The sequence below is a fragment of the Chiloscyllium punctatum genome, chromosome 5 (genome assembly GCF_047496795.1).
Source record: "Chiloscyllium punctatum isolate Juve2018m chromosome 5, sChiPun1.3, whole genome shotgun sequence".
In the NCBI taxonomy this organism is placed as follows: domain Eukaryota; kingdom Metazoa; phylum Chordata; class Chondrichthyes; order Orectolobiformes; family Hemiscylliidae; genus Chiloscyllium; species Chiloscyllium punctatum.
In genome coordinates this window covers 132,894,028-132,911,478 of record NC_092743.1, presented here as the reverse complement: position 1 = coordinate 132,911,478, position 17,451 = coordinate 132,894,028, and the positions used below count along the sequence as shown (strand labels likewise).

Here is a 17,451-nt window from a genome sequence, read left to right as displayed (position 1 = left end):
ATTTCTCTTTTTGTTTTAGTAAATACAGAGCTGCCAATTCATTTACCATTTCTAAAGTAACAGGTGAGTTCTTTCAAGATACATTTTAAGTAGCTTAATTTTAGCTTATTTCAGCTATTGTTAACTAAATTTTAATCTACTCCATAGTCCAATCTGCTAATTGCGAGACAAGAGGACATCAAATGTGTACATTCAAGAAACCAGCCTCCCATTGCCCAAGGTACGTGACTGATACATGATTCATATTGATTATCATTTTAAGTCTTTATTCTGCATCTTGTCCTCGTTTCCACTGTCTCTCCTGCCTACTCCTGGGTCTGAGGTTTTGCAGCCTCTGTGCTGTTCCTGCAGTTGTGCAGCCAGGGTCACTGCCTGGTTCCTGGCCAGTTATGGTAATGAAGCAGCTGGAAAAAGTATCCAGCTTTACTTGGCTCATTCTCAGCATAAGCTGAGGAAATGGTCTAGTGGTATTATTGTTGGACGTCTAACCTGGGAAACTGGGTTCAAATCCTGGGTGGAATTTGCATGCAACTTTTTAAAAAAAAAATCTGGAATTAAGAATCTATGGATGGTCATGACTTGCTTTTTGGGGAATAGAGCTCATCTGGTTCACTAATGTCCTTCAAGGAAGGAAGCTGGTGTCCTGACTGCTGACCCACAGCAATGTGGGTGAATCTCAACTGCACTAAGTTGGGCCCAGCCAGCGATGTCCACATTCATTCCCATAGATAAAAAGGAAAGGCAGTTTCATAGAGATTGCGGTCCCAAAAAAAAAATTGGAATTAAACAATAAAGGCTGGAATTTAAAATGCAGAGTATTAAAATACACAAAATTCACAACTGACTCGCGTAATTTCAAAATGTTCACTTTTGGTTGTGTGGGAAGTAGTAGGTAGTGAGAAAAGTAGAAGAAAATTGGTTCAAGTTTCAGTTCATGAAACGCAATGAAAATGTCTCACTTCGCCCCGAGATGTTTTTAGGGAGGATGCTGGCGGGGGAAATGTAGTTCGTGGACACACACATTCAAACAGGAAGGACCCCATCGCAATTCCATTGCCTGCCAAACACATTGATTGAAATTTAAAAAAAAGACCTGCAGATGCTGGAGATCAGAAACAAAGAGAGAAATTGCTGGAGCAGGTCTGGCAGCAGCTGTGGGAAGAGATTAAAATTAAGAGAATAAAGCAGAGTTATCATTTCGAGTCCGAAGTGTGAGGTTGAGGTGCAGTTTGTAATCTTTAGGGCTAATTCTAGAATCCCAAATGCTTTCTCACCTTTAAGGGAATATATTATGAGATTGAAGTATTTGATATCATCAAAATCACATTTATTTTCATAAGAACCGTATTGTTACTTTATCCTTGCCTACATTGTTCAGCAAACTCACTTCAAACCACTGGAAACCATGCAGCCAAATAGGTGAGCAAATGCCTTTTGAATTTGTGCGCCAGGAGCAGCAGGAATGTTCTGGTGACCCTTTCCTACCCTCTGGGATTGCTGAACCACTGTCCCCAGGTCAGTTCCAAAAACTGTCAGCTCAGCACCAGAGAGTCATAGAGTTGTACAGTGAGGAAACAGACCTTTCAGTCCAACCCATCCATGCTGACCGTAATCCCTAACTAAACTAGTCCCACCTGCCTGCACTTGGCCCACATCATTCCAAACCTTGTTTTATCCATGCACTTATCTCAACATCTTTTGAAATTTGTATCTGTACCCACATCCACCACCACATCCTCTGAATGTTCATTCCACACACTGACCACTCCACGTAGGGGAGAAATAATTGCTCAAAAATTGCCCCTCACTTCTTTTTTCAAATCTTTCTCCTCTCACCTTAAAACAATACCCTCTAGTCTAGACATTCCCCACCCAAGGGAAAAGACCCCTGCCATTTACCTTATCTATGCCCCTCATGAATTTATAAACCTCTATAAATTCACCCCCTCCAACCTCCTACACTCCAGTGAAAGAAACCCCAGCCTATCCAGCCTCTCCCCATAATGCAAATCCTCAGGGTCTGTTCCTGTCCTGTGGTCTGCTCCAAAGCATTGACTGACTCACTATCAGGCAGATAGTCAATTCTTCCCCTGATATCCAGTAGCACGAACATCCTGAATTCCATTGTCAATGACCTGGAGATTATCATTGGCCAAAAATATGATTGGAGCAGCCGTGGGAATAAATGGATCTTTTTCAGAATGACAGGCAGTGACTCGTGGGATACTACAGGGGTCAGTTTGAGACCCCAGCGCTTCAGAATGTCTGTCAATGATTTAAGCAAGGGAACTAAATGTAATATCTCAAAATTTACAGAAGATGCAAATCTATGTGGAAGGGTGAGCTATAAGAAGGATGCAGAGATGTTGCAGTTTGATTTGGACAGGTTGAGTGGGTGGGTAAATTTGAAATTATCCATTTTGGTAGCAAAAATAGGAGAACAGATTATTTGAATTGCTGTAAATTTGAAGAGGGGGATGTTCAGTGAGACCTGGGTGTCCTTATGCACCAGTTGTAGAAGATAAGTGTCGAGGTGCACCAGGTAAAGAACGCAAACTGTACATTGGCCTTCATAGAGAGAGGATTCAGGTATGGGAACAAGGTAGTCTTCTTGCATTGGAGAGGGCAATGGTGAGGCCACGCCTGGAATTTATTGGGCAGGTTTAGTCTCCTTATCTGAGGAATGATGTTCTTGCTGCAGAGGGAGTCCAGGGAAGGTTTACTCAGTTCATTCCTGGGATGGCAGAAGGAGGGGAGATTGAATTGGTTGGGATTGTATTCATTGGAGTTTAGAGGAATGGGGTGGGACCTCATAGAAACCTATTAAATTTGAACAGTGTTAGACAGGTTAGATGCAGAAGCATGTTCCCAGTTGGGGGGGGGGGGGCGGGGGAAGAGTCCAGAATCAGGGGTCACAGTTTAAGGATAAGGGGTAAACCTTTTAGGATTGAGATGAGGAGAAATTTATTCATACAGAGAGTAGAGAGCCTGTGGAATTCGCTATCACATAAGGGGGTTGAGGGCAAAACATTGAGTCTTCCAGAAGGAGGTGGGTATAGCTTTTGTAGCTAAAGGGATCATGGGAGATGAGGGGCGGATAGAATTAGGGTATTGAACTTTATGATCAGCTATTATCTTGAATGGCAGAGCAGGTTGGTGGGGTCAAATAGCCTACTCCTGCTTCTATTTTCTGTGTTTCCATATAAATACTATTGCTGCAAAGGCAGATCAGTGGTTTAGAATTCTGAGTAACCCACCTCCTGACTCCCCAAAGCTTGTCCAACACCTTCAAAACACAATCAGGTGTGTGATGGAAAACTGCACTTACCCAGCTAGGTGAATCCCTAGCAACTGTGAAGAGGCTTGACACCATCCAGATTAAAAGCAGATCCATTTATCTGCATCCCATCCACCGTCTTAACATTCACTCCATCTACCACCACAGCAATGTGTATTATCTACAAGATGCACTGCAACATCTCGACGGCAGCTTCACAGTAGTTAATGTCAACCTCTACCAGCTAGAACGAGGTTATGCAGTTGCATGGGAATTCCACATTCTGAAAATTCCCCTCCAAGTCACACACTGTACTGACCTGGCACCATTCCTTCATTGTCATTGTTCATAGATCTCCCTTCCTAATGGTACTGTGGTCTACCTACACCACTTGGACCCTTAACCGAAGCACAATGGGTTGCCATTGCCCTGTTAGGACATGTACACGGGGCAGTTTTGACCTTAAGCACTTTTCAAGGAACAGATCATCTGTCACCTTGGGCAAATTTTTGTTTCTATTGAGCTCAATGGATGGGATTGTAAAATCAGAACTGATTGGATCCCATCAGTTTCCTGACCATTGGGTGAGGTTAAGTGCTCTCTCTGGAATAGGAAAACTGCACAGTGGATCTATTTTTTAAAACTGGAATTTGCATTTACAAAGAATCTTCCAAAGCACAAAAGCACTTTGGTGCCTGTTTCATCTACGCAAAACAAGCAGTGCACTGTGAAAGGAAAGATTTGGTGGATTGAATTAAACTCAGCTGTAGATAATGTAATGGACCAGACCAGACCTCCTCAAAATATTTTAAGAATGTAGCCTAGACCCTAACTTTTCTTATTTTAGAGACAAACGTAATGTACTATATTCCAGATACAATTTGATTTGTCAAACTACTCAACATTAAGTTGAAGTGTGGTGCTGGAAAAGCACAGCAGGCCAGGCAGTATCCCAGGAGCAGGACAGTCGATGTTTCCTGATGCCCTTCATCAGGAATGTGAGGGAGTGGAAATGGCCTGAGAAATAAATAGTTGGGTAGGGGTGGGGCTTGCGGGGAAGGTAACTGGGAAGGTGATAGGTAGATGAAGGTTGGGGGGGTGGTGGTGGTGATAGGTTGAAGAGGAGGATGGAGTGGATAGGTGGGAAGGAAAGTGGACAGGTAGGACAGTTCAAGAGGGAAACACAATTTATTTAAACACTATAGTTAAAATACAAGAAAAGAAAGAAGAGCTTAGAATAACAACTCTACTGGAAAACGTATCAGAATAATAGATACAATAACTAATAAGAATTAACTGTTCCAATATGGTGACATCCTATCAACAGAAGCTTTGACATAAAGGCAAATTCAGAAAAATAGGTTTTGTCTCACATGCAATCTAACAGCCTAGGAAGAGGACCCTCAGTTTTTGACTGTAATCGAGAGAAGGAAAATAGCTTCCACTTCTTCAAGCCCACGACTACAACTTCTTAAAGCTAAACTTTAAAAACTAAAAAAAACCCAGAAATCCTGGTCTGAGAGAGCTGGCTACACCCATCCAGGCTGCTTCTATTGTTCAACTTCAAAAAAAATCCCCAAGGCCTCTCAACCTGTTTACTGACTTTGCAAGTAGACAGTTTGGCGCCTCTGTCTTAAAATGTCTCTTTAAAAGCATAAAATACACCTCTTAAAGCCACAGAATTGTCACAATAAATATGCAAATGAGCATGAGCTATGGCATCACTTCCAGGAAGTAGAAGTAGGGGTCACTGTTTGAAAACAGTGTTCTCCATTTAAGACAGAGATGAGGAGAAATATTTCTCTAAGGGCTGTGAGTCTATGCCACTCTTCCTCAAATATTAGTGAAAGAAAAGCCTTTGAATATTTTTTGCGATAGAGGTGGATAGATTGTTGGTAAGAAAGGGACCAGGGAAGGTTTATCAGAGGCAATGTGGAACATGAAGTTGAGGATGCAATCAGATCAGCCATGATCTTTTTCAAAGTTGGACCAGGCTTGAGGGGCCAAATGGCCTACATCAGCTCCTAACCCATGTCTTTGAATATTAACCTAAATGTGTAGGAATAGGCTGAACAGTAAATTGCTAAGAAAAGCACTTAATAAAATGTAACATTCCTTCAGGCACCCAAACATTTTGTTAAGCATTATGTTTGAAAATATGTACTTTTTTAACTGTGAAAATTATATAACACCAGGGTCACCACTTCTAATGACGATGAAATATTGAACCTATGTATTTTGCTTCTAATTTCAGGATATATTGTCCACGAAATTGTATGCAAGAAAATCCCCATTTGGCTCGGGTCATTGGAACCCACATCTATTCCGATGTAAGAAGTTAGAATATAGTTTGCCGAGTGACTTTTTTTTAAAGTTGTTCTTCTCAAAACTCACTGTTGTATGATGTTTACATTGATATATGATAGTTTATGTATTTTGTATACAATGGCCCATATCATCAGGTATCTGGATTATTAGAAATGGAAGACAAGTTAAGAACTCATGGAAGTCCTGAAATTGCCCAGGATAGTTAAATTTGAAGGGATGGGGGAGGGGGTGGGCCTGGGTGGGATGCTGTTCAGAGGGTCGGTGTGTACTCAAATGGCCACATGCCTCCTTTAGTATTGTGGAGATTCTAAGATTCATATTTGTGAAGCCACCTGGCTGACCTCATCACAATTTGGGTCTTGGAAATCTTCACAGGCACTATTAATGTGTTCAGCTGACAAAAAAAAAGGGTTTGGATCATTGAAAATCAATTAATTAGTCACTTCAGGGCATCAGCTGGCCCATGGGTGAACAAGGATGGTCCACACTTGCCCCCATCACTCATAAAATTACCTTTTTGTTTTATATTGACGGATGTGGGCATCAGTGGTTGGGTCAGCATTTATTGCCCATCCTGATTATCCTTGAGAAGACTATGATGATGAGTCACCTTCTTTAACCACTGCAGTCCTTGGGGTCTAGGTGCATCCAGAACACTAATTTATTGTGGAGCAAGGCTTTTGGCATGGTACCCAAGTTTATGGCTCCACCGTCCCTGTCCTACCATCCTGTCCCTGACAGTTAGGGGATGTCATAAGACTCTAGCCCATGAGTAAAGTGTTAATGTCAACTCTGTGCCACACCCAAGAGTTTAAGTTGCTTGCAGCTGAACTAAAATCAAACTTTTGAAACTCTATCCTGTTGAAAATAAAAATAGCAGTTTGTTGCCAAGCAGAATACACACACGCACTTGAGTGTCTTTTTGTTTTGGAAACATCAGCCTTTGTTTTTGAGTTTTCATATGATATATTCTTAGAAAGGTGCCACTGCTGTTAGCAGCTAGTCATTTTACAACAATTTCCAGAGGGTTTGGACTCAAAAATCATGCCAATATTTATTTATTCATAATTACTCTTGTTGCCAAAACTATGTGGAAAGTTTTGCAGTCTAGGTATAGAGAACAACGAAGCCACTCTTTCTAGAATGAATGAGGGAAAGAAAGTTATACTCATGGGTGGTAAGGACATGCAGTAAGTGGGAGTTCTCCACTACAACAGCATGGATAAGGAATTGAAATTTAACATTTAAAGAAACCAAAATGAATAGAAATCTTCATCTTTAAGTTTTTTTCTTGCTTCTAACATTCCCTCACTGCAAATCTTTGTCTAACTCGCAGGATTTTATGTGCATTAAAATTCCACTTGCCTAGGTTGTCAGTGTTCGATTGCAGAAGATGAAGTTTTGCATGAGGAAGCACATCACAATAAGGTTTACTTTTTAAATTTGAATGATACACAACTACAATCATGTTGTAAAACAAATGAGACTTTTATGATCACAAGAACAGCAATTGTTGAAACATTTGGCAGGTTTGGCAACATCTGTGGAGAGTAAGCAGTTAACGTTTTGGGTCCAGTGACCCTTCTTCAGAACTAAACAGTTCTTATGAATAAGACTTTTATAGTCATAAAAACAGAAATTGTTGGGAAAGCTCAGCAGGTCTGGCAGCATCTGTGGAGAGAAACCAAGCTAATATTTCGGGTCCGGTGACTGGGAATTCTGAGGAAGGGTCACCTGATCCAAAATGTTAACTCTTTCTCTCCACAGATGCTGCCAGACCTGCCGAGCTTTTCCAGCAATTTCGGTTTTTGTCCCTGATTCCCAGCATTCGCAGTTCTTGTATTAAAACTTTTATAGTGCTCAAATTCAATGCTTTTCTTTTATTTGCTGGGCTTTATAACTGTAAGTATTCGTATAGTTTAGGCTTGTTCATCAGGCACAGCAATTTTCAACTTTTGCAATTTTAGGAATATGGGCAAGGATTGTCACCTGATTGGGAAGATTTGGGGATCCCTTTAAATATAGTAAGTGATTCCTAATTCTGGGATTCCTGACCCAGTCCTGGTTTTTCAGGTTTTGGGACTAACTCTTCAGGGTGTGGGCTGGTTCAGCTCATGAATCTGAATTCCTTACCTTTTGCAGAGAAAGGCATGACCAATCTAATTTTCATGGAGCAAACAAAAAACCCCAAAGAACTGTGGATTCTGGAAATCGGAAACAAAAAAAAAAAGAATTGCAGGAAAAGCTCAGCAGGTCGGGCAGCATCTGTGGAGAGAAAGCAGAGTTAATGTTTAGGTCTAGTGACCCTTCCGGAAAAGGTTAGCATTTATGCAGAAGATGGGGTTGGGCAGAGGCTGGAAGTAAATGATAGAGCCCAAAGAAAGAGAGAAAAAGGAGAGAACCGCAGTTGGACAGACAAAGGACTTGGTAAAGGTCAACCAAGGAGAATGACTAGCTGAAATTTCCCAACAATTTCTGTTTTTATGACTATAAAAGTCTTATTCATAAGAACTGTTTAGTTCTGAAGAAGGGTCTATTAGTGGCTGCCAATGGTTTGTGTGCAGTACATATGATGACAAGGCCTGGTGTGTGGGGATTGGGTAAGGCCATGAGAGAGCTAATAAGCCCAAAAATTGTTGAACTCGGTATTGAGTCCAGGAGAAGGTGGGCACTACAAATGCTGGAGAGTCAGAGTTGAAAAGTGTGGCACTGGAAAGGCACAGCAGGTCAGGCAGCATCCGGGGAGCAGGAGAGTCAATGTTATGGGCGCAAGCCCTTCATCAGGAATCTCCGAAATGTCGATTCTCCTACTCCTCGATATTGAGTCCAGAAGGCTGCAGGGTGTCCAAGCAGAAAATGAGATGCTGTTCTTTCAGCTGGTGCTGAGCTTCACTGGAGCACTGCAGCAAGTCTGAGACAGAGATGTTGGCCGGGGAACAGGGTGGGATGCTGATGTGGCAATTTTCATGGGGTCAGGTCAATTTCTTTAAAGAGACATGATCCACAGCACCTCAGGGGTATCATGAACCATGGATTCTATCAGGGAACATTTTTCAAAGATAATTTGGAAAAAAACCCCTTCCACAATGCCATGCTATGTCCCTCCACCCATGCCTTCTGGTTTCTCATTTCCCACCAGGCCAGGCTATGCACTTGTCCCCACCCCTTCACATCCATAGTCCCTCATATTTTGTATGCCAAGGTGTGCCATCTCCATGCCCACTCACTCACTATACGTTGTATAGACATAATGAATGCTATGGTAACATTAGACAAAAAGACATATGTTTAGAAAGCTATAAAAATACTCATGCATCAGTAAATTGCCACTTTGAAAAACACAAACTTTTTTTGTTGAGGTCAATAAACATCTATCCCTCTAAAATACCAACAGCTGAAATTGCAAGCACTTGAAACCTCTTCACATCGTGTAAACGAAGATTGTGAAATTGACAGCATATTGCCCAGATCCAGAGCTGTCAGTCAAGCAGAGGTTGAGGTGTTTCAGCAGGATATCTGATCACCTAAATACCTTGAGGTTCAAAATTCAAACCATAATCTTCAGTTCTCAGTATCACCCATGAGACTTTATACAGACTTACAAAATGATTTTCCCAGAGAAATTGACAAAAATTGTGGCTGACGTTTTAAATAGCTGCATGTGTAAGATTTGAATATATACATTTGCTTGAAAAGGTAACGGCATTTTCGGAATAATTGCATGTGGGGAAGTGTTACACCTAAATGTTTGTTTTCAGGTTGTTCAATTTGTCCCACGCTAGAAATAGAATCTCTTAGAAGTGAATGAACGCTCCCCCGAAAAGCTACAGTAAGCTTTATAATAGTAAAAATTTCAAACATAATTCTGTATACAATGAAAAGTTTATGTTGGATATATTGTGTTGTGTATCTGGAGAGATGGTGGGGCAGTGATAATGTTACTGGACGAGTAATCCAGAACCTCAGGCAAATGTTTTGGGGATATTGGTTTGAATCCCACCGTGACAGATGGTGAAACTTGAATTTAATAAAAGAAGTCTGTAATTTTAAAAAAAAATCACTTGGTTCACGATGCTCTTTAGGGGAGGAAATCTGCTATTCTCACTTGTCAGGTTTACATGTGACTTCAAACATACAATGGCTCAGTGGTTAGCACTGCTTCCTCACAGCACCAAGAACCTGGGTTCAGTCACAGCCTTGGGTTGACTGGCTGTGTGGAGTTTGCACATTTTCCTGCATGGATTTCCTTCGGGTGCTGCAGTTTCCTCCCTCAGTCCAAAGGTTTATACGCTGGGTGGATTTGCCAAAGGAAATGCAGGGTTACAGGGATGGGGTGGGCATTGGTCAAGATGGGATACACTTTGGTGAGTTGGCATGGACTCAATGGGCCGAATGCCTACTTCCACACTAGCGGAAGGGATTCTATAGTCTGATCCATAACTGCCCTGTGGGCAATTGTGGATGGACAATAAATTCTGGCTCAGCTGGTGATGCCCACATCCCATAAACAAATATGTAATTACTTCAAAGTTAAAAATCACCCAACACCACGTTCTAATCAAACAGGTTTATTTAAAACCACTAGCTTTCAGAAAGCTGCTCCTTTAGCAGATGGTTGTTTAGCAGGGACCATAAGACACAGAATTTACAGCAAAAGGCGTCATGCAGTTGAAATATATTAAATACTCTTAGATTAATTATTTCATCTTTTAGAATGTTTAATATATGACACTGTAACCTTTCACTGTAAATTCTGTGTCTTGTACTTCACAACCACCTGATGAAGAAGTAGTGCTTTGAAAGCTCGTGCTTTCAAATAAACGTGCTGGACTATAACTTGGTGTGGTGTGATGTTTAACTTTGTCCACCCCAGTCCAACTCTGGTTCCTCCACATCGTCAGTACTTCAGTAATCTCTGTAGTGAAAGCCTTTTGCTTCTTCCACACCCATTTTTAACAAAAGAAAAATCCCAGTGTGCCTTTTCTTGAATCATCACTTTTTTTTAGCCTTCTGAATTTTGCAGTGTAGAATTCAAATGAGAATGATGAATTGAGCACTGACGGTCTAGATTATATGACCCATGAGGCACTAAACAATATAAATTACTTCACAGCAGAGTGCTAACAAAAGGCTAAGTATACTAGTTTGAATTGCTTTCATTGGCATACAGAATGCATCGAAAGGCGCGTAGACTAGGAATAACAATATATCAAAGGAACGTAACTGGCTGGACTGCAAGACTGTTTCTGTCCAAACTCTATTATGTGATTTTTGTCAGAAATGCGCCAAGCATTAAGGCAACACAGTAGCGGAATGTTTGAAGAAATTCCCGGTCTATCTTTTTGCATCTGAGTTAATGAAAGGCTCAAATTTCACTCAAAAAGCATGGATCAGGAGCTTGAGTTTGAATGCTTGACTTCTTTGATAATTCCTGTTTCCCAATCCTGTGCTGGTCTGCGTCACTGATGTAACATTATTGTCAAATGCAAGTGGTCTGTTTGGGCTGGAGGTGCATTTGCTGTCCAGTAAGTGCCACTGAACTCCCCAAGAGGTGAGACATGATTGTTGAAATCAATTGTCAAAGTTAAACTGCAACCATGTAAATGGTAACCATGATAGAGGCACTCTTCTTTGTCGAATAGTGGAGGACATTAGAGGACTAATAGCCCAAATAGATAATGCAAAGGTAACTTTGTTGCTAATAACTTCTCCTTTAGAAATCTCATCACTCAATCGTTTCCCATACTCTACCTGAAAGCTGTGCACCAACATGCGCTACACACTGTGATCATTAGCAGGGGATTGAGCTTAAAAGCCATGAGGTTATGCTGCAGCTCTATAGAGCCCTAGTTAGACCACACTTGGAATATTGTGTTCAGTTCTGGTCACCTCATTATAGGAAGGATGTGGAAGCTTTGGAGAGGGTGCAGAGGAGACTTACCAGGATGCTGCCTGGACTGGAGGACATGTCTTATAAAGAAAGGTTGAGGATGCTGGACTTTTCTCATTGGAGCAAAGAAGGATGAGAGATGACTGGATAGAGGTGTACAAGATGATGAGAGAGGCATAGACAGAGTGGATAGCCAGAGACGTTTTCCCAGGGTGGAAATGTCTATCACGAGGGGCATAATTTTAAGGTGATTGGAGGAAGGTTTAGGGGCAATGTCAGAGGTAGGTTATTTGCACAGTGAGTGGTGGGTGTGTGGAATGCACTACCAGCAGTGGTAGTTGAGTCAGATGAGGGACGTTAAAGAGATTCTTGGATAGGTACATGGATGATAATAAAATGAAGAGTATGTAGGTTAGTTTGATCTTGGAGTAGGATGAAAGGTCGGCACAACATCAAGGGCCAAAGGGCCTGTACTGTGCTGTGTTCTATGTTCACTGTCCAGGTTTAGTGATCTGCAATTTCAAAATCTGTCCTCTCTCCCTCTCCATAGCCTTGGGTTGAGGGGTAAAGCATTTAAACTGAGCTAAGGAGGAATTTCCTTACTCAGGGGTATTGAATTTTTGGCATTCTCTGTTCCAGAGGGCTATGGAAACTCCGTGATTGAGCCTGTTAAGAGAGAAATGAATATTTCTGCAGACCAATGACATTAAAGGATAAGAAAAGTGTGTGGGACAGTGGCATTGGGAGATGATCAGCCATAAGCTAGAATGGTGGGGTGGGCTCAATACACTAAATATCTTTCTGCTATTTCTAAATTCCAATGTTATTATCTTTCAGTGTCAAGAATCAAAGGAAAACATGACAAATAATGTGCATGCACACACATACACACATGTGCGCACGCACACACATGTGCACACCCACACACATTCACACACAACATACGCAAAAACAACACAGGGATTAAATCTCAAAACAAAGAAGGATGAAGTCAGACAGGCAGGTGCAGACAGTTTCCATTTGAAATATTTGATGTTCTTGAGTTGCGAGAGTGAAATCTGTTTCCCAACAGTTTAAGTGTTGTCTGGTATCCAATGGAGAAATGAGGGTTGTTTGTTACTTTAATTTCTCAGTGAATGGTAGCTCATCGATTTTGGTTTTTCATTGGGGAATTGACATTTGAGGGGCAGAGAGGCATAGGGTAGAGAGTCTAACCTCTAGTTCTTGCTTACAAATCCATGTTTCTTTGTCTGTACTCTGCTGCCCCAAATCAGCTGTTGTTAAAGTTCCATTTATACACTTCTGAGTCCACTTTTGTTCTGCAGACAACCTTCCTGTCAATACGTCATTTTCAGAAAGGTATGAATCAGCTGAGAGGTATAGATCAAAGTTTCTCTGCCCTTTTTGTGATGATGTTAATTTCTGCTCAGAATGTTGTCTTTGTGAACTTGGCTCAGGTGATCACAGCAGCCATCCTGGATCAGGAGTTTTCATTTCTGATGTTTTTAACCTGAGTAGGTCATAGGCATTAGAATCAGAGGATAGGTGTTGAATATCAATATAAACTAACAGTGAGGATAGCACAATAATCTCCATTCTGTGATACGTCTAAATTATCTGATTTCCTGTTATTAATATGGTCAGTGCCTTTATCTTGCTAAGGGTTATTGTCTTAACATTCTCACTGCTAGTCTGAAAACTCACCGTACAAACTCCCTTGATACTGACTTTGCTCCATGAGGTTAAGATATGGAATTAATGTAGTCATTGCACTTCCAAGTATATTGCTTTGACTGTCTAACAACATTTTTAAAACCAAAGTTATTTATGTTTATTGATGGCTATGACAGAAGGCTAAAGCCACATGGCCAAGTCTGTTTCATATATTTATCGTTTTTAAAATTTTATTCCCCTCCAGAGATCCAGTATTTGCAGAGCAGCCGTACATGCTGGGGTCATTCATAATCATGAAGGAGGTTATGTTGACGTGATGCCAGTGGACAAAAAAAAGCATTATGTTGGCTCATACCAGAATGGAATATTCTCTGAAAGGTTGGAGCAATAATCTAAAGCAGCAGACTTAATCAGATGCCAAAGTTAATTTTTGAACAGCAGAACTTATTCAACTTATTGGTTAAAGAGAAAGCCATAAACAGGCTGAGACAGTCTGTCCTATCCCAATGTTGTGCAAAGTAATTTAATGATTTCAGTGGAGACAATGGTATGTAGAACTGCCTGGCTCCTGTAAGCTGATAAAACGTAGCCCTCTAAAAGCTGCTTACTAATGCAACATCACAACATTTTTTTTCATAGCTGGTTTACAAAATGTCTGAACTTCAGAGACAAATAATAAATACCATGGGATGAATTTGGGAATTCATTAAATGATTGAGTTTCCAGATATTGTCTGTGGAATTACCCTGAATATTATTGTTTCATTGATCAGAATTTAAAAGGGGGCGACTCAGTGGTTAGCACTGCTGCCTCACAGCACCAGGGTCCCAGGTTCGATTCCAGCCTCTGGTGACTGTCGGTATGGAGCTTGCACATTCTCCCTGTTTCTGTGTGGGTTTCCTCCGAGTGCTCCGGTTTCCTCCCACAGTCCAAAGATGTGCAGGTCAGGTGAATTGGCCATGCTAAATTGCCCATAGTGTTAGGTCAATTAGTTAGAGGGAAATGGGTCTGGGTGGGTTACTCTTCTGAGGGTCAGTGTGGACTGGTTGGGCCAAAAGGCCTGTCTCCACACTGTAGGAGATCTAATCTAAATTCTGTTGAGGATTTTAAGGCCTATTTTATGTAAATGTACTCTGCATATGGATCAAGGATCTTAAATATAGATTTCTACAAATATTATGAAAGTATGTTCACTCTGATGTAGTGATAAATTCCATGAGTAGGAATAAAAACCAGTTTGAATATCTACAACAGCATATTCTTAAATTTAATACCTGCATTGCTATTTTTCATGCAAGTGATGTCAGTAAGGATAAATATTACCACGGTGCACACTATGATCATCATCCATGCAGTTTGGGATATTGATTGAATACTCCACTCAGTATGCATGTTGTAGTACTTATTTTTCTGGGGCCCAGGAGAACACACAAGTCTCTCCCAAAATACACTTACTCTCTTCAGGTAAAAGTCCTTTCAGTTTTTTTGTTTTGAGCAGCCCTTTATTGAGGAGATTCATTCTGAAATTACTTCTAAAGAGCTTATAAATATCTATTCAAGTCCAACTTTAAATGCAGAGCTCCCTCTTCAAAGCTCTGCCTAAACCCTCATTGTACAAGGAACTAAGCCATTGTCATACTCCTGTGGTTCTAAGGAATAGAGTTGTGAACGCAGCCCAGACCATCACACAAACCAGCCTCCCATCCATTCATGAAAAGCTTTTGCCCAAAACATCGATTTTCCTGCTCCTCGGATGCTGCCTGACCTGCTGTGCTTTTCCAGCACCACTCTAATGTAGACTCTGATCTCCAGCATCTGCAGTCCTCACTTTCACCTCCCATCCATTGACTCCATCTATACTTCCTGCTGACTTGAGAAAGCAACCAACATAATCAAAGACATTTCCCACCCGGTTATGCTCTCTTTCACTCTCCTCCATTGGGCAGAAGATATAAAAGTTTGTAAATACATACAAATAATTTCATGAACAGCCTCTTCCCCATTGTTATTAGACTTCTGAATGGACCTCCCAAGTTTTAAGTTTAATGTTGATCTCACTCTCTGTACACCTTCTCTGTCGCCATAACATTGTGTTCCTCGCTCTATTCTATTACCCTACTGCACTTTGTATGGTATGATCTGCCTGTATTGCAAGCAAAGCAAAACATTTCACTGGAAAAGCTCAGCAGGTCTGGCAGCATCTGTGAGAGAAATCAGAGTTAACATTTCAAGTTCAGTGACCCTTCCACAGATGCTGCCAGATCTGCTGCCAGAATCTCCAGTAATTTGTTTCTTATTCTGATTTACAGCATCTGCAGTTCTTTCTGTTTTTATTTGAAACTTTTCATTGATATGTGTGACCGTAATAAATCAAATCAAATCAGACTATCCTGGTGAAGCCCAATTTCACACTTTGTTTAAGATCAATATCAGTGGTTCAGTCATAGCATACCATCATTTTTGTGACTATCCTGTTTACAGTATACGTGACATACAATGTTTTAGGAAGTTACTTTTACTGAAATTCTTTTGTAGATTAATTACAAAAATGGGGATATTTTTCTCAAATTTTGAACTTTCCTAAAGGTAGAAAGTAACGTTTGCAAGGAATATTATTTATTTAGGGGCAACTATTAAAAGAGAATATGTATTATGTTTAACAAATGTCTCCTCTTCTCTTTTAGCCTTAAGAATCCACCTGGAGCCAAAGCATTCAGAATATTTGCAGTCATCTGATTCCATGAGAAAATAATGCAGGAAAGTCAGTTCAGTACTTGGAAGAAGCAAAGTGTTTCAACTATTCGTTATGCTTTTTGCTGAGTTGTCATATTGGCAGAAACCGTTTAGTCCATTGTAAATCAAACATTTCTGTGTCATAAATTGAAAAAAAAATATTGCTGAATATCAGAAACACAGGTTAAAGGTACTTTAAGGTCATAATAAAACTCCCCTTTTTTTTAGTTATACTTAATAAATTCACATTTCTGTAATTACTGTTTTGTTACAGAATGCTGCTAACTCAATGGTGCAACCGAAAATATACACACAATTCAACTGAAAGCCAAGATTAGATAGGATTAACTGAAAGCTTTGTGAACCTGGCATTTATTCCTGCAGGCCAGGACGTAAGCCAACTATAATAATGTATTATCAGTAGAAATGGAAAGTTTGTGCAGACTGTGAGGGAGAAATTGGAACTCACCACGCCCATTTCTTCAATGAAGAAAGAACATTGGGACACCAGCTCAGTCTCTTGTACCCAATCTTCCCCAGATAAGCAGCAGCTGCCAACCAGGAAGCTGGAAACTTCCAAGTGGCCAGAATCTCCACCTGAAATGGGTGTTGGGTGCTTTGAAAATACAACGGAATATCCTAACGCGGTCTCTGACAGCCCGTTTTAATTTTGTCATGAATGACCTGACCCTTGCATCATCTGCCCAGTTGAGCTGGGTCTTCAGAAACCTGACTGATGGCCCTTAAAGGGACCATTGGAGGCCACCACCCCCCACCCCCACCAAAGTAAAAAAGGTAAGTGTCCCTTTTGATATTAGCGGAACCAGTTGCAATGTGAGTACTCCTCCTGTTTTGGCAATCATACTGGGGTGTGTTCCCAGCACTTTCCCTCTGGTTTGGCTCCCTTTCTCTGTCCACCCACCTGCAGGCTGGTCTGTACTGTTACCTGTGAGCTGAATTAGACAATCAACTGCATTCTGCAGCTGATGAGGCTCAAGGCCAAATTTCCAGGCATTACTTTTGGGTGCGTGTTCATTTTGTGGCACTCATTTCATGTCTGTTACCAGCATGACTCCTATTTCTTGGCCAATTTGGCAAAGTCCTTCATACCAGCCCATTTAAAGTCATTAGATAACATTCCTGGCCATATTAGCGCAATGTATGTACGGGTGGGCCATATAATCTGGATTGTAAAGCACTACTTTGGAAAATAAGCTAGCACATTTACATTCCATGTTCTGTTATTTGAAACATGGTAGAAAGGTGATGTTTGTTACTATTAAAAACACTTGCTTACAGACCACAGTGCTGTGGAATATTATTTATGTTCTTTTGTTATAATTGTTAAGTTGTGTTTTGTATTCATAACTTTTAACCATTTTATGGATTCTGTCTTTCAAACAATACCGTCTGCCAAAACATATCTTTACTACCTCAGATGCTGTATTTGTTTGTAGTATGTGCTTACACAGACATTTTTACAATTTCCACTTAATTCATTTAAATGAACTAAAGACCTTAACAAGTAGATGTTGCATTGTTATTGTTC

At 40.7% G+C, this 17,451-nt stretch overlaps 1 protein-coding gene across 2 annotated transcripts in view; it reads left to right on the top strand.

Annotated features, from left to right (window-relative positions):
- The window catches only part of LOC140477448 (cysteine-rich secretory protein LCCL domain-containing 1-like), a 57,133-nt gene extending 39,931 nt beyond the window's left edge, over positions 1 to 17,202 (top strand). For both annotated transcript variants that reach the window (XM_072571378.1, XM_072571377.1), the window contains exons 11-15: positions 20 to 63; positions 148 to 220; positions 5,532 to 5,607; positions 13,414 to 13,547; positions 15,854 to 17,202. In XM_072571378.1, coding sequence (XP_072427479.1) covers positions 20 to 63; positions 148 to 220; positions 5,532 to 5,607; positions 13,414 to 13,547; positions 15,854 to 15,905 — 379 coding nt within the window. In that variant the 3' untranslated portion in view covers positions 15,906 to 17,202. The remainder of the gene's footprint in view (positions 1 to 19; positions 64 to 147; positions 221 to 5,531; positions 5,608 to 13,413; positions 13,548 to 15,853) is intronic.
- The last annotated feature ends 249 nt before the right edge of the window (positions 17,203 to 17,451 follow it).